Genomic DNA, 24900 nt, shown 5'->3' on the forward strand with positions numbered 1-24900 from the left:
AACCGAGAAAAAACAAATCAAAAGTCACAGAAATGAGTGCATTCCAGCTGAGCGTAGGTTACAGGAGGGTAGCTAATATTCCATCTACAGTGGAAACTGTGCACGCAGTATGCAAGACAAGCGCAACATGAACACTATGTGTATATTAGGGATATTAAAAAGGCTATTTTCCTTCATCTTACGCTTATATATGGGCCAGTATTGAAGTCTCCCTAAGTACATATACATTTGCATATTGAGTATAAAAAATGAGTCTAAGGTAATCAAAATTTATTCCTGTTCCAACTTATAATACTTGGCCTGTGGCGAAGTACAAATTCTGGACCCCATGCAGAGTCTCACTGGGCCCACTTATCCATTGAATAAATCCATTACCACGTTTGTATGAGTAACTAAATCAACGTGTGTATGCCTGTTCAACCGTAGTGGTTCATGATCACGATGATCATTTTTTCTAAACATATTCTGATTACCGCACGTGTTCTTCACTGTCAGGTTTCACCTCATTATTCCTGTTATTTTAACATATTTATTGGACTCTTTGCATGAGACAAAGGTGCAAAGTGATCAGTCTAAAGAATGGTTGCCTTACATTTTCTAATGAGATAACATGAAAGGCCTTACAGAGATCGTGTTTTATGTGCAGAGATAAGATAGCATATTAAAACTAAACCCAAGTACAACTAATTGATCTACAAAACTAATTAAATCAAGTGTTTGAACTGATAAGTCAATACCTACAATTGCTCCCATGCTGACTGGGCTTTATTAGTTGAATGTCTGAAAAATAGAAATTTTGCGATGCTGCTAAAGGTGGGGGGGGGGGGGGGGGTGTTGACTCCAGTTTGGAGTGAGCTTCAAGCGGTGCCTACAGGAACTATTTTTTTTTTCCAATTGCATTGTCTTTCAGCTATGGAGGTTGCCCCTGGGTAGCTATTGACAATCATAAGGTACTCCAATGCTATGCTGTCTTTTTGACACTAAAGGGGAACATGATTTACAAGATCATGTTGTCCAAAATAAGATTTAAAATTAACACCTAAGACCATAAACCATAGATCACAAACTCATTTAGGAACTGGTTACTGAGATCATCTAACAGGAGAACAGTAACCTTATTTTTTCAAAGACTGCACAATCAATCAAACTTTTGTTTTGTTGAGCTGTCCACTACCGGCCAGAGGAAAGAATGCAGGTGTAAAACACTTGGCTTCAATTTTGAACTCTTGAAAGGTGCATCTATCTTTTTTTAACTTCAATAAAATTTTTAGGTGTTCAGAACACCCCAGACTTGTATTTTACTTACAGATACATTTGTAGTCCAAAGGACATTACAAACAGAGACTTATTTGTAAACATATGTCACCAGAGAAGGACAACAAACATTGATATTAAATTACACCACACTCTAATGACATTTAGTAGCCACAATGGGGTCCAATTTTAACTTCATCAAGCTCTAAACACATTCAAGTGCACTTTAAAACCACAGAAACACAGCTGGGAGCCAAAAATAGTTAAATTACCACATATCACAAACATGTAACACATTTATAATCCAGTAATTTCCACAGGCATCCATTAACACAATGGCAATCAAATCACTGACTCCTGTTATTCCATCATTTTTGTGACTTTTTCTTGATCTCTGTTAACATCATGGCACAAAGGTCCATGCTCAATTATGACCGCTCTAATATGTTAGCAATTAAGATATAAGTATCACAATAATAAGCTTTGCTGAGTAAGTTCCATTAGCAATAACTTCAAAGTAAAAGAAAAAATAACTTCCTCACTGCACTTTGTGAAAACATTTTTAAAGAGCATATGATGTGATAACTTCAAGCTACAGTGAAAGCCTTAAAACCCCTCATCCCTGGGGTCCTCATGCTCCTAATAGTTTAACACTAATGAGATCTGCTGCTCCCATCTTTACAGCCTCCCACATAACAGTTTATTTCATAGTGTAAATACCTTTGAAGGTAGGGAGAAGCACAGAGCAAGCCAGAGAGACGAGAACCTTTCTAGTTGGCCACGGTCTCTTAACTTGTATATTTCGCATTTGTTTTGACTGCAACTTAGGGTTCCTTGGTGAAACTCGGGTCTTCTGCAATTCAGTTAGTCTTACTGCATGAAGTCTGTGAAAACAATGGTCAGGCAGCACTTTGACAAGATTGGAGTATTTGAAAAAAACGTGCCGTGGTCTATTACTTGAGCTCTTTGGAGACGGTGGGAGAAAAGCACATGGCCCGCTATCAGCTGCTTTCCCAGAGGAAGAGATGGATGTGTCCGAATTTATCAAAAGGAGCAAATTGTCAACTGTCAGGTAGCCTCAAAACAATGAGACACATGCATACATATGCACACATAACTATTCACCACGGAAAACTTGGATGTGCATGCCATCTGCTAATGCACGCAGACTCGAGAGACATGGATGTCTCAGCCAAGACAAAGTGAGCAGAGTTCAAGTTTACATCTCTTATATATCTGGCAAACACAGCATGCCTTAGACAGCATAATAAAACGGTTGCAAAACAAAACACCTCCTCATCGAAAGAGGCTAATAAAGTCTTCAATATACTTAAGTGTAGCCTTAGATAAATAGAATAACCATTTCCCTCTGCACTGGTGTTCAGTTGTCCAAAGTGTATTGATGTACTTATTGACATTCATTAAAGGGAAACCCTCTCAGCAAACCACAGAGAGCGGTGTAAATCCTGTAAACTTCTTGAGTGTGCATAAGGAGCAACATTTCTTTAACACAATTACTAAACAGCAATAATGTCACCGTATGTTCGAACCAGTTTTGATTTACAAGTGGACACCATGTTGCCTTTTAATCAGCTTATTATTATTAAGTGGTCTGTATATGTGTGTGTTTCCCCTGGACAATCCCCCTTCTTGCTTCACTCTTAGCGAGGTATTGATCCTCCCAGTGTACCAGCCCCTCCTGATTTCATTAAGCTAGCTGCTGTTAATTACTCCACACTCTAACCTTTTGCTGTTTCATTTGGGCCAACAAATTGGGTGAATTAAAAAAAGGTGATGTGGGAAGAGGAAAAGAGAGAAAGGAGGGGGAAAAGCTCCTTGGCAGCTATGCTGGTGGACCCCCTCCCTTTCTGTGGCGTTTGTGTCAGAATCCCAAGCGGCATAATAATTAAAAAAGTTCATCAATGTTCTCTTTGCTCATCAAATTATGCAGAAGGAGGCTACTCCAGTAATTGTGGCAGAGGATTCATTTATGAAAACCATATGAGCTAGAACTAGTATGGTTGTCTTGGGAATTGAAGAATTTTGTCCTTTTTTCACGTCTTTGGGCTCGTGTCAAAGGTAGTGTAGAGTCAAGCCGATTGGTGATTAAAACCCATTTTATTTACCAGGATCACGTGATGGTCCTAAGATTTTATTTTTCACTAAATCAAAATCCAGCACACACCAATTTGTCTTCTTAGGGAAGGTATTAAAAGAGTGCGGCATGACACATAGCTGCAAAGTTATAATTAGACTTCATTTAATACCTTATGTCATGAGATTACATGCGCGGTGCATGGCATCTAAAGCATACTTAAATCTCAGGGGATATAATTGATTAACCATATGAGGGCGGGAAACAGATGATGAGGATGATGCTCTAAATCCATGTTAAATCGATATAGCCACTTCCTACACATCAAGGGATTATTGACAGAAATTACTACCAGCCGCAATCGCTCGCGTACATCGGATCATTTCTAACTTGGTGTATTAATGTGTGAATGTGCACAAGTGAGTCAAAAACATTCCACTGCTGTGACTGCTCTAAGAAATCATCAAGCTTAAAGTGGGACAATTTTGCGACATGGATACATTACCAAGAGAGCAAGTAAAATTTATAGGATCTTTTGGAGCCATTATGAAAGATGCCCTTTTCTCAAGGTTGAGTACATTCTAGTTGAAAAGATTCTACATGATGCAGAAGGAGCCATTCAGAGAACTCCCTTTGGCTGAGATAATAACTTCATCATAATTAGCTTGTGGTGCTCAGGAGTGTTGAATTGTCGGTTGCAGTGGGATCTGCGCTGATTTATTGCTTGATTTAATTACGTATCAAAATTCAATTAGACATGCTTTCAACCAAATTCAAAGTGAGCTTTGTCAAGCTGTCCCTTGAAATCAGGTACAGCTTGAAGGACATCCTTCATAATGCAGTGACATCTAACTTAATAATTACCACTTACCAAAAATCATTCATGTGCTTAAAAGGCAAAAAAAAATGCTATGCCAGTTTTAGAGAAAAAGAAATAAAACATTCTTACTTTGCCATTACTTTTTCCATATTTCAACTGGCATCAAACAGCATCATACCATGTGAAGCACACCTTGATTCAGTAGTGATGTGAAGAGGGTTGCAGGTACTTTACCAAGTGAAGATACATGACAAAATGCTCTTTGAGGTTGACTACAGTTGAGGAAGTGTCTGGCTTTCTTTACCCACATCACTCAATGCCTTCTCACCTCCTTTTGCTCCAGACTACACTAGGGAAAAAAGAGGAGCTGTTTTGAATAAGTGTCACCGCAGCCTCCAAGAGCTACATTGATCTTTACTGCTATGCAAATTTAGGATGTCATGGTGTCTATGCTAAGAAGTCAAGGAACGGAACGAATATTTCAGCCTGAGGTCTCTAACTGAAGTCGAGTCCTTTACTACTATTGTAAATACTTCCATTGACAATTCTAAGTACACCTAAGTAATAGGGTCATCTTTTGACCTCCAGAGATGCCCCCTTTTTTTAAAGTATGATTCAATAAGTTGCTAAAGATGTTACATTAGGATTTCGATCTATTGTGACTTTACTGCAAAGTTTTTGCAGTTTTTCATTGTTACAGATGCTATGAACATCCCACTTCACCTCACCATAAAAGTGTTTTATTGGGTTGTGATCTGGGGACTGTACAGACCACTGGAGTAAAGTAAAGCAATTTCCTGGAACCATCTTGAGACAATGACACATTTTCTTGCAAAAAAACTTCCTTCTTAAAAAAACAGAATAAGACAGAATGGTAAGCAGTAATGTTAGATATATTTATGGAAGCAATAATATGATGAAAGTACCGACCAAACACTGTTTTTCTGTTTTCACTCAATCTTCAATTTGGTTCCTTCCAATATCAAGTAGTTATAGCACAGAAGACATACCTTGCTCTTTCTTACAGTACCACCAACACTTGAAGTCAGGCCCCAGATATTTTTACACTGGTTAATGGCAGTGTTGTGGATTGACTTGTAGAGGGACAGAACAAGCACTGCCTAGTTTGTTTGCCCTGATTGAATTATATATATATATATATATATGTATATATATATATATATATATATATATATATATATATATATATATATATATATATATTCCACACAGCCACACTGACTGAGATAGTGTGTAAGTGAGAGAAGATACTCGTGCCCCTTGCTGATTTCCACCTTGTCTACACTTAGTTTTCCCCCTGTTTGGTGATAGCATGTCAGCTGGTGCTGTCACAATGGATGATAACAATCTTACTAATGCATAATAACATCCAGGGCTTTATATCCGCCTCGCAGTCTCTGCATTATTACAATATTATTTGCTACAAGAAAATGAAGATTTTGCTGCTGGCTAAAACACAATATGAAAGGACAGACAGGGAAAAAAAAGTTAAGTGTTTTAGCAACACTAGTCATACGACCCTAGTGTGCTATTAACTGTAATATTGTTGCGGAAAAAACTCATGTTATATGTATTGAGAGCCATTTTCTTTTACTCGCCAGTGGCAGGATTTTAAGGTTGTCATGGTCTAAAGAATTGTCAAAATTTGCCCACTTTTTAGAAACTCGGTTTTATTCACCATGTCTGCTAAAGGTTCTACAGTGATATCCAGTTCAGAGTTTTGTCCAGTGGTTTTTATACCAATTTAAAAACTGATGCAGAATTTGACAGGAATTAAGTTAAATATACTGTAAATGTTGGTGACATAAGAGCAGACGCTACATGTTTCAATGGCTAATAATTGAACTGTTCAGCCCTGTCTGCATGTCTGCCTCCATAGTGAGTCACAAGAGCTTGAGCAGCATTAACAGTGAGGTTTATCTAATAAAGTGCACTGCCAAGGAGGAAACACGAAAAAAAGAGAATGGAAAGACCCACTAATGTGTCATACCTTGGTTTATCAAGATCCTGTTGTAATATGAGTTGTTCACCAATTTGATCGCTCTCCTACTGAAACATTTGACAGTTTTCCTCATTGACACTTATGGAAGCATTATCCAAAGACTGTGATGTGCAAATACGTAGTGAATCATAAGCTCGAGTGTGGAGAAAAGAGCCTGAACCACTGTCATTCTCTGACGAACATGAAACACAGTTATGATACTGATTAATCATTGTCACTAAATCTATGGTACTGATCTCCTAAAAGTGGTAGATGCTTCTGTCTTAAACACACTGCCATTTGCCAAATGGTAGCTATAATGTTATTAATGTTATTGAATTGACATTCAATGTCATTCTTCACATATTACAACAGGCGTAAGGATCAGACATAGAAGCTCGTGAAACATTAGATGACAGTGGCCTTGTTATAGTGTGTGTGTGTGTGTGTGTGTGTGTGTGTGTGTGTGTGTGTGTGTGTGCACACACACACACACACACACACACACACACACACACACACACACACACACACACACACACACACACACACACACACACACACACACACACACACACACCACCACCTCCCTCCCTCCCTCCCTCCCTCCCTCCCTCCCTCCAAAAAAAAAAAAAAAAAAAAAAAAAAAAAAAAAAAAAAAAACACAACCAACAGTGTGGGTTCATCTCCAAGAAATTGATTCTGATTGTCTTTCTATATTCCAGAATAGTTTTTTTCCGCATTGGTAACAGGTGTGTTTTCATTACTCAGTGGTGAAAAGTGTTGTTCTTTTTTTTAAAAACAAACAGCTCATATAGGTTTAATATAACCAAAAGACTGTAGTTATAATAGTCCAGTAACCGTAAAACTTAAAAGGTAAGTTCTGAGTATTGTTACAGTAAGTATATTTTTTTCCATTACTGTTTTTTTTTATTGGTTTGGCGCAGTTTTCATAAGCAATTGGTACATTTTCAAAACTCTTAGGACTTATATCACAACAGATCATCAAAAGTGCACCTTTTTCAAACATTTCAGCATATTTTCAAAAAGTAGTGAAAATATCCTTTTCACTACACAAAATAAGTGTTCCATCTAAATAAATGTTTCGTTCACAGTTACTGCCTTTCATAATGTTATCACTATAAAATTTTTGATTTGCATCTTTTATTATTCAGTTTAATACATTTGTCTGTCATTTAATTCGACTGATCTTAATGTTTAATCAGTGAATCATTCATTATGTCCATGGATTTTCAACTTGACTGATTGTTGTCTGGTCATTTGTAAGTTACACATTGCTGCAAGAGCTTTCAATCTAGAAATACTAATTGCTAATTGTTTCCCTCTGATGATCACAATTAGTTACCATATAAGTAGAACTGTGTTTGAGACTTCGCACTGTTCAAATATGGAGCAGGATAGACTCGTAGGGAGAGGAAACCTTCATCGAAGAGGTGGTGGTGCTCCTCGACAGAGAGATGGTCTTCAGAGAAATGTAGGCAGAAGACAACGCATCATCATCTCTAATGAAGTCCGGGCCATCATTGTTGACCATGAGGTTAACAGAGGCCTTACCATGGCTGAGGCTGCCAGGTTGGTACAGCCTAATTTACAAAGGTCAACTGTCAGCTCTATCATCAGAACTTTTCGCCAAGAAAACCGGTATGTCTGCTACAGCAACTTCACTTCTAAAATATAGTACTCTATTGTATAGATGAACAACATGTAATTGTCAGTTTACAGTAATGTAATTTGTAATACTTCAATATTGACAGTATATGATTGTCCTCAGAATTAACAGGAGACAACCTGGTGGTGGTCGCCCACGTGTTTTGACTGACCAGCAGGAGTTGGCTGTGGTGGAAATGGTCAGGGCAAGGAATGACACACGGCTGTCTGAAATCAAACAGGCTATTGAGAACAGCAATGACACCTTTGCCAATGTGCCATCAATTAGCCTTCCAACGATTGCCCGGCTTTTGAAGAAGCACCAGGTTTCCATGAAACAAATTTACTTGGTTCCTTTTGAGAGGAACAATGTCCGGGTGAAACAACTGCGTTCAGAATATATTCAGGTACAACACTAAACTGGCATGCAATTACTGAAACAGTACTGACAACTATTAGTTGTAAAAAAAACTAACTAAATTATCATTTTAGAGGGTGATGGAGCTGGACGCTGCTGTGAATCATCACAAGTATATTTTTGTTGATGAGGCCGGTTTCAATCTGGCAAAAACTAGACGCAGAGGACGTAACCTTATTGGACAAAGGGCTACCATCCCAGTCCCTGGAAAACATGGGGGAAACATCTCAATGGGTGCAGCTATATCTGAAGATGGTGTGGTTGTGGCTGTAGACCAGTTCTAGGGTCATACAACACTGAACACCTGATAGTTTTTTTTAAATGAACTGGAGCAGGCCTGTCAGGGAGAAGACATCGTCTATGTTGTTGTGTGGGACAATGTCAGCTTCCACCATGCACAGCTGGTTCAGGAATGGTTTCAAACACATTCTCGCTTCATGACCCTCTATCTTCCACTATATTCCCCTATCCTCAACCCAACTGAGGAATTCTTCTCTACATGGAGGTGGAAGGTGTATGATCGCAATCCCCATGAGCATGTCTCCCTTCTTCAAGCCATGTGTGAAGCTTGTGGTGATATAACTGCTGAGCAATGTCAAGCCTGGATTCGTCATGCCAGGAGATTTTTCCCACGGTGCCTGAACAACGAAGACATCCACTGTGATGTTGATGAAAATTTATGGCCCAATGTTAATGACCGGCTTGACCTTTTTCGTGTGATATATGTGTGTGTGTGTGTGTATATATATATATATATATAGATATAGATAGATACATACATGGAGACCAGAACAGCCAATCAGATTTTTTTTGCATCCAAATCTGTGATTGGCTGGTTTTGTGGCACAAATATAACGGTGTACAGAAAGAGTTGAGCGCGCACGGGCAGAAATGTTGAGAGCGCAAGCAACACATTGCGAGTGAGCGCAAATGCAAAAACTGAGCGACAGGGGCTGCTATTGTGTGTGTGTGGATAATAGCAAACACTGAAATACATTTTTTGCACGCAGCAATGAATTTTGTTCAGTCAAATTCAGCTTTTCTTCGCTCAAAATAAATTTCTCCTCAAAATGCAACACTTGCACCTGCAATTTTTTTTTACGTGCGCTCAATTTTCTTTTACGTGCGCTCAGAATAGTGGCACAAAAATAACGCAATACATTAGAGGCTAAATTAAAAGCAGCGTCAGACCATGTCTCCATGGTGTTTTCTATATAAAGTTCACAACTTACTGTTAGCACCTCAGAAACTCATTTGAAGGTGACAAGTGCTGTGCTTTAGGTTAACTGATCAGAAAGTCTGGGTTAAACAGAAACTTTTGTACTGGAAAATATTTTCCTTTAAGGGAAGTAGCCATGTGAATAACCAGAGATAGGTCCAGTGTGGTAGGATGTGAGCATGTAACTAGGACACAGTGCACAAAGAGTCAAACAATGGTTGTATGTGGCTAAGTTTTTGGTGTAACAGTTATCTAAATGTTTGTGCCATGTGCACTGCCCTGTGAAAAAGGAAACAAATCATGCAACGTTATGATGGTGTCTTTTTGCCTCCCCCTCATCACCATAGAGCTGGCCCGAACAGTAAAGGTTAGCAGCTAACGAGCCAGGCTGGAGTAGAAATACACCAACATTTGAAACTTTTAGAAAATCTTGACAAGTAAAATGCAAACTCTGTGAGCGGAAATTTGCATAGGATTTAGCAAAGAAAAAAATAAAACATTGTAAACTGCTTAAACTAGTAGGTTGCAGGAAAAAGAGAGACGCCAGTTATTTCACAGCAGTTATTGTGAACTGTATTAATTCCTTTTTTCTTATCATTATGTTTTTACATGTTGTTCAAAGTTAGATAAAAAAAAACAAGCCAAAAGAACTTCAACACAAATGATGCATGTGTACTGCCACGCGTTGTATTAGGACAAATTAACATGGCAGCTTGACATGGTTTGTGATAAAGGATGGCCAAATTACACTCAAATGACAAAATTTGAATTAGGTTTGAATCCTACTTCTACTTACAGCCTACAAGATCTCTTCTTGAAAACAGACAAAAATCTTAGCAGAACAGTCTCGATAAATTAGAGGCTATTTTCATAAACATATTCCCATTTCCTTCATGCATATATTCCCCAAATACATTGTTGTCAGCTTCTCTGGCAAAGGAGCCAGTTAGAGGTGTGCCACTGATGCAATTCAAAAGCCATCCAATACAGAGTATCCTCTCTTCTCCAGCCTGCTTTACTCAATTGGGGTCCATCACCATCATGAAAACAAACGTCTCCTCACTGCCAGGGTAATTTTTCCTCCTCTTCCACCACTGACTCATATTAATATCTTTGTAGAAGGCTATGTGTGCTCCAGGAGGCCAGTCCCATGTGTTTTTTTTCCAAACCTCTCGCTGTTTCTCTGGCCACAGCCAAGTGCATTAACATATGTTCTCACAGCGCACAGTGCTACTCTGCATTGGTAAATGCCTTATTACAGCAAGACCCGCTCTGTGCTCTTCCATTGAATATCCGTAAGTAGTAAAACACAGCCATACCAGCCCACTCAGAACAGTAGGAATGTGTCTCACATGACAGGAGGGCTCCTTAACATTTAGTCAGAGGCCCTCTTTGTCAATTTAATATTCCTCCTACTCACAGTAATTGCGGGTGGTAATAATGACAAATAAAGGCAATATTGCTACTGCATGTTACATACTGAGTGTAATAAGGTCATCTGCTGGTTATGTTTTTTCCCCTGTATTTATGCCTTTTTAGCATGCAGAGTCAAATCTCTCAGTATGACTTACATCTCGAAAGATATGCCAGTGTGAAATATGCAAAGGCAGAGGGTGAGAAAAATATCCCGAGCAATGCAGCTTGTTCTTGCCTAGAGAGCTTACATGCTTGTAATCATTTCCTAACTGCGGTTTCCTCTTTCATTTGTTGGTTTTTATTCTCTTCTGTCTTAAGTAATATCAAGCATTTCAGAGATCATGAAATCAGTGTCATAACATAAATACACACGCATATATCTCCTTTACAATTGTAGAGAAAACAAAAGCTGGCTTTCACTTTGTGGAAACAAAGTGGTGCACACGGTTGGCAATGGTGCACAAACTAGAGTGTATTAAAACAAAAGTCAAAGAGACAGAGGAATACATCTCCCACAGTATGATGGGATATTTTTGACAAAACACTTGTTAATTGAACATTTTGTGTGTGTGTTTACTAGTAGTGTGTAAATTCCAAGTAATATAATTACTTCATAAAATAAATAAGTGTGGACATCCCAAAAACATGCGACATATTAACATCAATTAAGAATGCAGCTTGATTGCCACCTACAGTGAAAGTGTTGCTTGTATGATGAGTAAAATTGTGAAACTGGAGGACAGATAATGCACCCACTATCTTATCTGAGAATGCAGCAGGCTGATGATTATGCTGATTGCTGCAGGAGCAGTTTTGGGTTAAAATGTGTTCACAGTGCTCAAAACTCTCACTTTTAGGGTAAGGCTGTTTTGCTTTTGTGCTTCTTTTTTTTAACGTTTACTTTGCATTTCAGATTTCTGTGATCTTTGTTCTGTCTGCCAGGGAAACAGTTGTGCTGTGTTGATCTGAAGACATATTCAATGTGCATCAAATACTAGAGGGAACTCATCTTATTCTTGCACAGAGAACTGAGGGCTGGCATCCATGACATCCCACTGCACTGCACTGATTTATAATCTTAGGGAGGATACATCTTAGCAAGGATACATCGCTGAAACATGAAGGCATTGAATAATACTTTTCTCATGAATAAAATCATTAAAAGAAGCTTTTTTATATAACTTAAACCTCACCCGTGAATGCTGAATGCTGAGCATTTTGTGATTAATGTTCAGCTATAAATTAAACATGCTGGATTTTGAGGATATTTTTTTTACATTTATTTATGTTCTTTTAATCATTTATTATTTAATGCCTTTTCTGACAAGTCAGATAACCTAAGGACACAAGTTATGTTTGCTTTAACTTTTCAAATCTATTCCTAGATAATCTAGCTTGCACCGACGTGCTAACTAATGAAGCCTATAATGCTGTTTTTAAGTCATTAAACACGAAAGCCTAACAACACAGCTTTTGCCTAATGACAATTTGTGACAATGTCTTGTTTCAGTATTGCTGTTACAATAAACAAAAAAACTACACCCTGTGAAATTGCCCAGTTATTTAAAAAAATATATGTTATTGCATAATCTTACAGTATTTGCACTGTTTTTAAGTGAAAGTGTATAATTAAAACCAGAGACTACACAGCAAATTTACAATTGGATGAGATCACGTTATTTCTACTGCCATACAAATGATTGGACATATAATTTCCAATTCAAGGTTAACTGTAAAGACACGGTTACCAAGGAAAAGACGTGACCGCAAATACAGCTGGAGCTTCGCATTTTTGACTGTTGCTACACAGTCCTGCATATTAGGGACTTAAAACCTCAAACACATGCAGCAGTTATTAGAAAGTATAGAAAGAGCTACAAGTATCCTTAAATAATGATGCCAAATAAAATCTAGTATTTAAAGTGCCTTAAAAAACAGATGAGTGCTCCTGGCTTGGCACAAGGAATCCTTGGAAACTGTTGTTTCACTGATGTTCACAGTGCAAAGAATATTGCATGACGCCAAACTCTGCAACTGGTTTCCAAGAAAACTACTGCTTGTAAAATAGCTCAAAACCTCAAGACCTTAAAAAACATTTCTGTGCATTTTAGAGAGTTTTTAATCATGCCCAGGAAAAAAGAAAAAAACGGGTGGGAACACAAAATATAAGAGAATAAAATGTCACTGATGATGATGATGACAATGACCAGACTAGGGTTGTATTATCTTATCTTTATTCTTTTGAGTTTTTATTTATTACAACAGAACAGAATTTCATTCTGTAACATGATATAAGTAAAAATGTGTAGTTATACTTACATGTATATTGTTTTTTACACATTGTAAAAGGGCTTCCAGAACCATCTATCATGCTCAGTGTTAGATTAGACACAAAGAGTAGGTGGTGGTAGGTTGGAGGATTGGTTTAGATGGCAGTTCTGATCCAATCTCGCAATGACCATCCATCATAGCTTCCTGTGATGCCGTGTTTAACGTCTGCCAATATCTTATTAGAAATGTGCTAGATCGTAAAAATGAAAACTCCTAGGTATTTAAAGGAGCTCACTATGTCATCGCTTGAGACAAGATTCTACATGAGATACTCTAAGAAGAAGCAACTTGGTTTGAAACTCTGAAGGCTATGATAAATCACTATAAGAAGTTATAGGGAGCTTTACAGAGGCTCTAAAAATATGTTGGGTTTTCAAAACAAAAACAATAAAAGATAATAATTATTTAGTTATATGTATTATTGCTGAATTTGCTGAAACCCAAGGTCCCTTTATATAAGAGTATAAAGAAACAAAGGCTAAAGGTTGAAGACTTTTTTAGGAGGTGAGTTTTGGCAAGCTTATTAAAGTAGCCCAATCACACTTAAATGAACTTAAATACACTGAAAATATTGTATTTATAATGTTTTTAATTCTGCCTTTTCCTAAGGAGGACATATCAAACAGCACCGGTGAGACAGGCACACTCACAATGTCCTCTAAATATATTTAGGTTATATTTTTTTCTCTTGATAAGCATTGTCTGATTATTCACTATTATATACTGCTATTGCTTGGTTAAAATTTGGTTGTGAACAGGAACTCTTGACCTTAAGTTACTATTACCACAATCTGAATTAGTGTATTTAAGTCTTAGGTTTAGCTGTATTTCAGTTTTAGTTGTATTCAGAAGTTTTCTCTTCAACTGTTCAAAAGTGAACATGCACAAGTAAACAGCACTCGCATGATGAAAATCTGAATTTCTATTTGGTATTTCTGGGGCACCATTTGCAGTGGATTAGCTCATGTACTAAAGTATTTTGTCACAGCAGGTTGCATGTAGGGCTGGGCCATATTATACCGTTCACGGTAATACCGGTATAATGTTAGGCAACGATAGGAAAATGAAATATCGCGATAGAATGGGAGTAAAACGCGCATGCGCAGTGCCTTTGTTTTCATACGCACATGGCCGATTGTTGAGTTAAACAGATGAACCAGAATTGGTTTGTAAAAATGGTGCAACTTCCGTGATGTGGAACTGGTTTGGTGTTTGTCCGTCAGATACACAACAAAGCACATTTTTTTGTAGAACATGCAAGCGGCCGTTGTTATTGTCGTATTTGTCGGACTAAGATGCTCTTAAATCTGGGAGTAATCTGGGTCCTAAACTCCGTATACTTCAGGTCAAACAACACTGCAGCATCACTTAGAGTTAAAAACTGTCTAAATTCTTTCATCTTTAATAAAACGATCAGCATTGCTGCTTTACCAGGTGTAACTATAAAGTTTAACTTCCAGGCATCCATGAAAACAAAAGTTATTACATTTAACGGAGTTAGAAGTTAGCAGGAAGCTAGCGGAAGTTAGCTCGCTAGTTTCGCTAGTTACCTAAGCATGATATTGCATGTTCTGACTGAGAGATTTCTGAAAAAAATCAAACGTACAGCTCTGCTATCACTTCCAACATAAATGAAGACAGGAAACTAAACAGCAGTGACGTTTGTAGGGTTACTGAAGTTGGGCTAGCTGGTATATAATGATGTGCTACGTGATCGCTAGCGACACAGCTATGTTAGCATAACATAAACAGTGAAGCTGGAGGACGAACACTAACACTTTTCCACTTAAAAAAGTTAACGTGAAGGTTCTTCATGGTTAGAAACAAATGCAATCGCATGGCAGGATGCTGTAAACGGACCAAACTTCAGTCAGGAGAACAACTGAGATAATCCATCCACAATACGAGGTTAGTCATTAATATACTGCAACAACATGGGAATAGAGCAGCTGCCAGAGAATTCAACATTAATGAATCAATGGTACAGAAGTGGAGGAAGCAAGAAGAATGAGTTTAATAAAGTTTGATTTATCTGACTGCTTTGTTTCGCTTAATGTGCCTTATAATCCCATGCACCTTATGGTCCGAAAAATGCGTACTGCACACTGCAGTTGAATGTTGCAAAGCACCTCTTTTTAACTTCAGTGGATATTATACATGGTTATGCTCAGGATATGTCAGCCCATTTCTACTGGAAATGCCTTTTGGTTAAACTTTCAGCAAGGAATTTGCATTTGCACTGTTACATTTTTATAAAGCTTTAATGTACATAAAAACCAGCTTCTTGTTTAAGTGAAAATAAATGGAAGGTTGTCTTTTTGCGCTAGTAATGTTGTGGAGTTGTATTTTGTCTCGCATCAATTATATCGTCGGTTATATCGTTATCGCAAATTTTCAAATATATATCGTGATAAATATTTTTGGCCATATCGCCCTGCTCTAGTTGCATGTGATAATTTAGAGTTTTAAAATACACGGGTACTCTTGTAGTCGTTGTACAGTCCATTTGAAAACTTCAAGTAGGATCCATGAGATTCATATTCCGTTTGCCTACAAAGTTCAAATCATTTGCTATTATCCTCTGTTTGACTAAGATGCTTAAACACTAGCAATCTAGGAGACCAGGCAGCTGGACTGCAGTCCTGGCGCACAAAATGACTTCCCATTAATAGGTTGGGGAGCATCAGGAGAGCCCACCCTGAGCAGAGATTTCCACATGGATATGGCCTATAGCACAAGGGTACCTGCCCTCAGCCATCTGCACTGATTTGACAAATGATTCTATATCAAAGGCCTCTGCACTGATTTGGGTCGTAATTGATTGGAGGCGAGGCCCTCAAATCCCTGATTGGTTTAGCTGGATGTGGGGAGGGAGATACGTGGCGAGTGAGAGGAAAGGACAGCCAGCATGTGAGAGAGTACAGTGCAGGGGATCTGGGAAATATACTAACAGAAGTGAGCCTCATTTGCACTTTGAGAGAATTCAGAATGAAATTTGTGTGGTACGCAATTTCGTCAAACAATATGCATGGTACATTCTTTTACAGAGCAACCCATGTTGTCTCTGAGCTTGTGTTTCTTTTTCCAATGTGACTGTGGGGATATCCAATTTGTTACTGTGTCCATAAAGATCGGATTTCACCATACAAAAAGAAGAATTTGGTTAGAAATGGAATATTATTGATTTGTTCCACACGGAGGTGTGGTCTGATGCAGATATATGAGAATTGTAAGTTGGCTGAAAGGAAAGCATCGATTATATATTTCTTCATCATTTTACCCTGAATATTTGATACCATTAACTGCTGTTACGGAAATTATGTGACAAGTGAAATATCATCAGAGAGGATAGCCATTGTTCACTTAACATCCTGAAAGTTACCTAAACCTCATTACCGATTAAATGGATTAAGGGGATGTCAAATACTTTTTTATCCTTTTTTTTCAGTTAGATTTCCAAAGAACATGAATTTCTTCCTTGATATGCCAGGTATGATCTTGAAAAGTGTATTTTTTTAATAATATTGTAGATAATTTTCCATTCTGTCATTTATACTATGGTGCGTAGAAGATGTCCTGCAGATGAGCCAGGATACTGTGGAGCCCTCTTAATACAATTGTGACTGTGATGTTATGTATATAGAGGCCTACTCCCTTCATTACATGGCAGGCTGGCTGCACCACATACCTTTTGCCATTTGACACAGACATGCGGTGCTTGCTAGTGACAGATGCTGCACAGCACTGGTCCCAGAGGTCACAGATGACCTTTTGGATTGTCTTTTTTTCAGTCACAAAGCATTATTTATTTGACGATGGCCACCAATGCAACCCCAGGCACCTTGATGGAGCCGTGGGTTGTTGCTGCTTGTCTTCTGAGATTACATTTACCTCAAATGAATTGGAGTTGAGTGACTGACTGTGTTTGCCCGTGCACTTGCATGTGCGAGGATGTGGACGTACATCTTTAGGAAGATACATTACTTATCCATAGTCTGCTTGACGCAAATAACAAAGCTTAATTGCTGCATGACAGGCCTTTTGTTTGGATGCCTGAGGGATTTCCTTTTATTATACAGAGTGAATCACCATTGAAATGTGTTTATTCGGTGGCCTTTCCTTGGCTTTAAAAAGCTCCTGCACACTGTATGTCTTAAGAATTTTATCTGTAACACTCAGCGCATTTACATTCATGTCTTTGTCAAACTTCACAGAATAAAGTCTAACCCTTCAAGAAGCAAGGTGTTTCTCTCGCATGCTCATCACTCAACCTTTACATTGTTAGGTGACATTTCACAAGAGAGTTTGTCTTTTGTGGAAATAAAAACTGTGAAACGCGAGGAAAACAAAACTGTGAAATGGCATCCCGGAGTCACACGGCTTTAGTTTACCGTAGCTATTTCAGAGTTGGCAAGAACAAGGTGCAGTGCAGGCCCCATATTGTCAGAGGTGCTTGATCCCCACCCCCATCCCTTGTCCTCTCCATCTGTCACCTATTTAAATTGTGGTGTTCACAAAGACATACACATACTTTGGCATGCTTACACACACATTATTATACACAGCCACCTCAGATACCAAGAACCGTATTATAATGAACTACTTGTATGTTATAGCTTGTCAGACGCACATGACTTTATGTACAGAACCAAGCATGTGCATCCCTATTCACATTTTATTACTACCCTGTTGTGCTATAATGAGGAGTTGTTATTCACGCTGTCGATTCACAGGAAAACCTTGTGAAAACCCTTGTGAAACAATTTTCTGTAGCCTGAAGCCTCATGTCAGAAATATGATCTTACCCTCACCTCTTACCCCGACTGCCGTAGTGTGATGATGCTCTGAGGTGAGCCCACACATCAATTATTCACATAATGCAAAATTTTTACTCTTTATCTTCTCGCCAGCTAGGGGAGACAATTTAAGAAAATAAGAAGAGAAAATAAATGATGAGCAGAGGGAAAACGCAGCAAGACACTTGGTGGGTGAATAAGAGAGTTTGCGGTGGACAGACAATGCTCTTGATGTGAGTTATAATTGTAGTTTAACAATGTGTGGACCTCTGGGATATTCACTATGCAATATATGGCCTTTAGACTAGAATCACTATGGAAACCAAAGGCCCTGAACGACCTGCAGTGCCCACCCACTTGGACAGCCGTTAATCATCTTCGCTCAGATCCTGGCACTGCAGAATTTGGCCAATGTGTCAAGAAGCAATTATATATACTTAGTGCTCGGGCACCCGATCTCCTCCCTCTCCTCGCTCTCTCACTCTCACATTCTTAATATAATCACAGAGTAGTCAGTTTAAAAGCCCTCTGTTCATTTCGCTATCTATCTGGGGGATGCACACAATGCAGATGAAGAGAAGTTTAAAAAGCCAGTGGATATTCTATTCTGAGAGCCATTATAATCAGAATATTCTTTACATATAAATCATATCCAGCCATTTACTCATTTTACCAGCCTCCTGAACTGACTGACATACTAAATTACCCCAGCTGGCCCAATGCATTCGCTGCACATATTGGGCTGGTGTGGATCATGGAGACTAATGTGAGCTGACTAGAGGGAGATTATGTTCAGCTGCTAACAGCTAAAACGTGAATAACACTATCCGCAAACCCACAGTGTTCCCCCATTACATCAGTCCTGATCAGCTGGGTAAAAATGGAAAGAGTGAAAGAGAGAGAAGTATGGGGTCCAGAGGAAACAAGACGTAGACATAGTATGTGGAGCAATCGAAAGTGATGTCTTCTTACATTAACACATCTGTAACACCCCATTAGAGCTACGGCACGCTGTAATTTCTCACCAAAAGCAACCCAAATTTGAAAAGTTCATGCCTTACATGGATGTGCGTTCTTATTCTACAATGATAGATATGCAGATAATTTACTTTTTCCAGTGATTTTCCAGTGACAGAGCAGAGAAACGGGTATCATATTTTGTTATTATTTACTGTCCGACCACTGTCTGCATATTTTAATGCCACCAAAGTCATTTCAGACAGCTAGCTGTGCATTAGGGATGTAGAGCGGTGTTAGGCTTTGAACAGTTGATGACAGCCTGTCAGACAGCTTCCATCTATTGGGCTCCTTTTACCAAGGTCCACTCTTGCAATAAGCCACTCTCAGCCATAACGCCCATTCATCCAGAAAAGGACACAGGCATTTTTGACACGTTTGGTGCTAAGTGAACTGAAATTGCGCGAATTTCACTGCATGGCACATTATCACATTTGCAAGAGTCACGCATCAGGAGTAGAGGTTGAAGGGGACAGTGACTTCAGTCAGTGTGTGGTGACGACTTGAGACCATCACAGTGAAGTGATGACTTTGACTGTGCATGTACAAGACTAATTAGCATTGAATAAATTTGCCCTTCTCGCTTCATGTTAAATAAATCTCGAACGATTAGCAGAACGCACAGAGGAAGAACAGAAAACAGATGAAACTGTTGTCTTGGAAATGAAAATAGTTTCTTTAAGAACCCATGATAAACAAATTCATTTTGCACACCATTTGGCAAAGAGTCTTGCAATGATATGGTGAATGGAACATCAGATATGTGAGAAGATGAAAAGGGTCTTGACATATTATGCAGCTAATTTACAAATGCAAAATTGCAAATAGACACAGAATCACAGCTTAATAAGAACATCGTATTCTTAAAATATCTGTAATTATTTCACATAATGCTGTTTATTCCTTGCCTGAAAGCAAACTGGAGCTTACCTTATGAGGACAAATGGGAGGCGGTGAGTTAAAAGACTTCTCTGGTGTCTGGCTCTGGTTCTAGTAGAAAAAAAAAACATTATCAGGGACATGTTTCATTGGAGGCATATCCTTGCATAAAGTTTCATCTTATTTACTATTCCTTGCTATTAGTATTTTTGCTGTGTTTTTAAGTGGGGGTTAACTCCCACTCTTTACTACCCACTAAGCCAAGATCACAACATTTGTCAAGCGTCACATTTTAAATCTCTATCTTGACAGCGTCGTCTTATCTGACATAACGTGAGCGGAGTGATTTTTTTTGTTATTTGTTTTTGTGTTCCCTTATTTCTATCCCTGCTCAAAGATTATAAATCCTTCTTTGTCAGAAGATTTCGCTGAACATATGTTCGGATTTTTCGTACACGCCCGACTGCATTTTTTGAGGTTAAATGATTATCACATTGTTAATACACCAATACATCACTCAGATACAAGAAAACACCATTAAAAGCAGACACAAGGTAAGTCAACAAGCCAACAACAGATGGTCCTGCTGCTTGTGATTATGCAAAGATCCAAAGTATTTGCATACTCACAATGCCATCATAAAAAAAAAAGAAAAAACAATAAGCCATCTTGAGCTGACCTCAGTGAGAAATGAAAAAAAAAAGAGCAATGGGTGAAACAGAACCAGCAGGGAAGCGGAGGGGCTCGGAAAACTTCTTTTGGAATCTACCGAGGGCTTGCCTCGTGGGAAGGCCCTGTTGATTTTCAAGCAGGTGCTTTCAGTTATGTCCTCATTTCCAATTATGTGCCTGTGGTACGTCTGATGCTCTGTGACACTATTAATGGCTGCCTTATGGTTTCTCTAGGACAGATGAGACACTCGACTCTCCAGACTCTTAACATCTATATTTCATCGCAACGTAGAAGGAGAACACCTCTCTGGACAAGGCAACTAAGAGAGGGGAGAAAAAAAAAATCAGCCAGGCATTCACTGTAGCGTAAACACCAGGTCATGAAATATAAATGAATAAATGGGCCTTGCTGGGACGATGGAATTAGTAGACAAAATTTTCCCTACAGATTGAGTAGGCAATATAACCATGATATCTTAATTGATGTGACAAATAAACATGAATTATTTTCTTTGTGGGTAGGAGCAGGAAATGGAGTTTCCTTCTGCATGTTCCCAGTGGGGGAAAATGAATGACCTTGATTCTGAACACTGCCTCCAAAATTGTGAATATTAGATTCTACAGGATATTGTAGAGTTAGGAGGAGAGTGACAAAAAAGAAAAAAAGAGAGTCCAATCAATTATAATGTGAACCACAGTGTTTGCAATGTACAGATAACTCGGCACACCATCAATACTGGCGATTAATCAAGGCATGACTTGCAAAAACTTCACACAAAGCATTCAGGAAAATATTCCCTTTACCACCAATGCCAAATATGCTAAAACTATTGAACACACAATGTGATGTTTATGCAAAAGTATTTAGTTATTTATTTGTTTTGTTTTGTTGAATTTGTACAAAACAATATGTGATCCAAATTAACAACTACTATAATTTGGAAGTACAAATACTGTTAAAGAAGAGACATTATCAAATGCAAAAAAGTAAAAAAAACAATAAAGCTAACCACCACTTTTCACTCATGCCATTTCTAATAAATTCCTAGTTTAACTCACTCGTTGAATCTATATAATAATCATTAGTGTTTCATCAGCGTGGAAACTGTACAGCTTTTCTGACAAACAGCTCATAGTTCATCTCCGCACAGTTACAGGAGAGACAGTAGAGTAGAGAGGTGATAAGGGAAAACATATGGAAGTAAAAACGACTGTCATTTTTCAACTCACCTTTGTCTGGGACATTTTGCATCTGATAATGAAGACTATTGACAATGCTTGCAACAGAGGGATTTGGATTACGCCACATATTGATGTTTTTGTCTTCTCACCATGCATGGGCTGGTCATTGTAATAGGATGAGGCCCAGAGAGAGCGCATGTTACACACATATATATTACAGTTTCTGAAGAAAATATAAGACAATTTTATCTTTCTGATTTCTTGGAAATGTTTTGATAAAATCTAAGAATGAGCTCTATTTCTATCTCGCTGTCTTTACTCTCATCATATAAATTAGGAGCCTCACTCAGCAGCTCACAAACTGTGTAAGTCTTAATTGTGTACTTTAATAAATGTCGCACAGTTTTTCCGCTAAAAGTCTGCATAAAACACAAATGAAAACAAAAATATGCAAAATATTTATACTTGTTATTTAAAAGGGTTTTTTGTTTTTGCTATAAATACATACTCTTTTTTTTTTATTTCACTTTACCAACATGTGCGTAAAAAGCTGCATGGGACAGAGAGTTGTTCTATGGTTCTTGAACAATGAGACTGACTGCCTTCTGAAAGTCACTGGAGTATTTCTTTTAAAGATATTCCATGTGGGAATCTGCCAAAAAATGTACATTGTGTGCTACTCCTTTCACAGTCCAACACAATCTTGGTCTAAGGTTATAGTAATGACAGTGCCAGCTGAGGACCTGTGAGTTGTCTGCTTCTCTGTTGAAAGTTTCCCACACGGAATCTTAAATTTCTTCAGAACAAGCATACTTTGAAGAGTTTCAGATGAAAGTTTTCTTGATTTTTACTTTGTCTTTTTTTTTTTTTTTAAAACAACAGAACTGAAAAAGGTGAATGTTAAAAATGGGCTTTTATGTGCCTGTTAAGATATAATAATAAAAATCTGAAATCTTTTGTCATAAAAGACTTCATAAATAACTATTTGTCATTTATATGTTTTCTGTCTCTATTAATCTTGTGTGATATTAGAAAAAACATTTAAGAGAAGATGTGCATCACTGAACACAAGTAAAGCTTCAGTAAAACTTTTCAGGTGTGAGGTGATAAAAATGTTACGTCTTCTCTTCGGCTCCGGGATCATGCTCTTGCAAAAACAAAAACAAAAAAGTTTTGATATACAACTTTCTGAGAAAATGGGTAAGTTTTTAAAAAATATATGTTTTTTTATTTTTTTTATTTTGCATTGTAAGGTATAAAAAACTCCACTCAGCAGCCATATACACCTCAACAAGTCAACGTTTCTCAGATTTGAGGTGAGCAACTGAAGCAACTACAGCTAAAAGTGCAGGATACTGTTGATTGACATATGACCTGGTAGTAAATGCATTAGAGGGTTACCTAGGCAACCAGAGTCTGCACCTACATTAACTTCAAAGTGATATGGATGAGTGAATCGCTCTCTGTGTGGATGTCACTTCAGGTTTTAAAAAAGCTTTTCTACTCTCAGCTTTGCTGCTGTATAATATATAGATTAGAAATAGTCCCCAGATTCTTTCATGATAGTGTTACAATAGACTCTCTTATAATGTTCCTGGCTTTAACTTTCATCTAGTGGATGAACTGTGTTTAATGACAATGATTTTCAGAAATGTGTCTGAGCCTGTGCAATGATTTTCACTACAGAGCGACATCTATTTTAAAGCAGTTGTGCCTGATAATTCACCGATCACATCTATTCAATATGTGTTTTTTGCCTGATCCTTTGTGCACAGAGTTGTCTAATTCTTTGGACGCCTTTACTTTAAGTCCTGAACAAAATCTCAAATTTCTTTACAATGTTTTGTGGACAAGTGTTTTTTGCAAGTTGTGAAAACCTTCAGGCTCTATAGGGATGGTGCTGCTTTTACACCCAACATGAAATATTGCAGTTCAAGAATTGCATAGGTTTTTTTAAAAGTGTAATATATCATATGTAAATTCACAATGAATTAAAATTAATAAATAATAAATACAATTTGGTATGTTGTTGTTCTGCCATTTGATTATATAGCATATTTTTGTAAACCATCCAATTTTTTAAACATATGTATAAAAGAATCTTCAGGAAAATGAACTAGCCAGAAACTCAACTTGACTGGGAGAAGTCGTAGCCCAAACCCTGTGTAGCTTGCACTCTGTTTCTGTGTGGCAGATGTAGTATAAGGCAGTCTAGTCACATTCACCGAGCCAACTTCCCCAACAAGTATAGTGAAAAAAAACAAGAGCACTATTCAGTGCTGAGTGGACACTGACTTGTGGCACATTTGTGTTTCTAGTCCCATCAACTCAGCCTCCATTTTCTCCCCACACAAGGAGGCTTTATACTATTTTCTTCCCCAGCTCCCACAAAAGTACTGTGCCACATTTAGTAAACTGTATTTCTACCAGCTAGTTACTGCTTCTTCAGCTCTGTTTGTCACCCCAACATTGTTTCAGCCCTCCTCCCCCAATAAAATATAGTTCTCTCGCTAGGATTAAAGGAGCATTGTAGTTCAAGGATTATCAAATGCCTTTGATCATGTGACTGCCACGTTTTTGATCTGCAGCACATAGCACCAAATATATTCTCTTTTTCTTGCCTTCTGTCTCTTTGCCTCTCCACGGATTTCCCGTTGCTTGCCAGTTCTCTGCAAAGTGAGAATAGTTCTAGACAGGCAGTGAAAGGAGAAAATGTAACAAGTATAAAACACATATTTGTAATATTGTGATGACAGAGATCATGCTTCCACTGCTTATCAGTCCACAGAAACATATGCCATAAAGATGTCCAGTGCTGAAGTTAACACTTGAAACTATGACACGTTGGAATATATATCTCGTTTTAGCGAGTCATCTGTAGTTTTCCTTAGTGCACATTTATTGTCTCCCGACACTTTTAAGGCAGTGACACAGATGTTTGGAGTATAAAGAAATCGACCACAGATTATTTGCCTTTGAAACATGAAGTAAGGTTTCAATGCCTTTATCACACAGTGCAACCCCAGCTGCACCCTGGTGATGTTCATTAGCAATTTCTGAGCCTTGGGCTATTTTGTTTCAATCCCTGCATTATTATTTAGTGGCTGACTTGGACATGCAATCAAAAGGACA

At 38.1% G+C, this 24900-nt stretch overlaps 1 protein-coding gene across 1 annotated transcript in view; it reads right to left on the reverse strand.

The window, feature by feature from the left end:
- The window catches only part of pcdh11 (protocadherin 11), a 135877-nt gene that overhangs the window by 60025 nt on the left and 50952 nt on the right, over positions 1-24900 (reverse strand). Inside the window, exon 4 of the mRNA XM_026142903.2 lies at positions 19967-20026. Coding sequence (XP_025998688.1) covers positions 19967-20026 — 60 coding nt within the window. The remainder of the gene's footprint in view (positions 1-19966; positions 20027-24900) is intronic.

This window comes from Astatotilapia calliptera, chromosome 2 (genome assembly GCF_964374335.1).
Source record: "Astatotilapia calliptera chromosome 2, fAstCal68.1, whole genome shotgun sequence".
NCBI lineage: Eukaryota > Metazoa > Chordata > Actinopteri > Cichliformes > Cichlidae > Astatotilapia > Astatotilapia calliptera.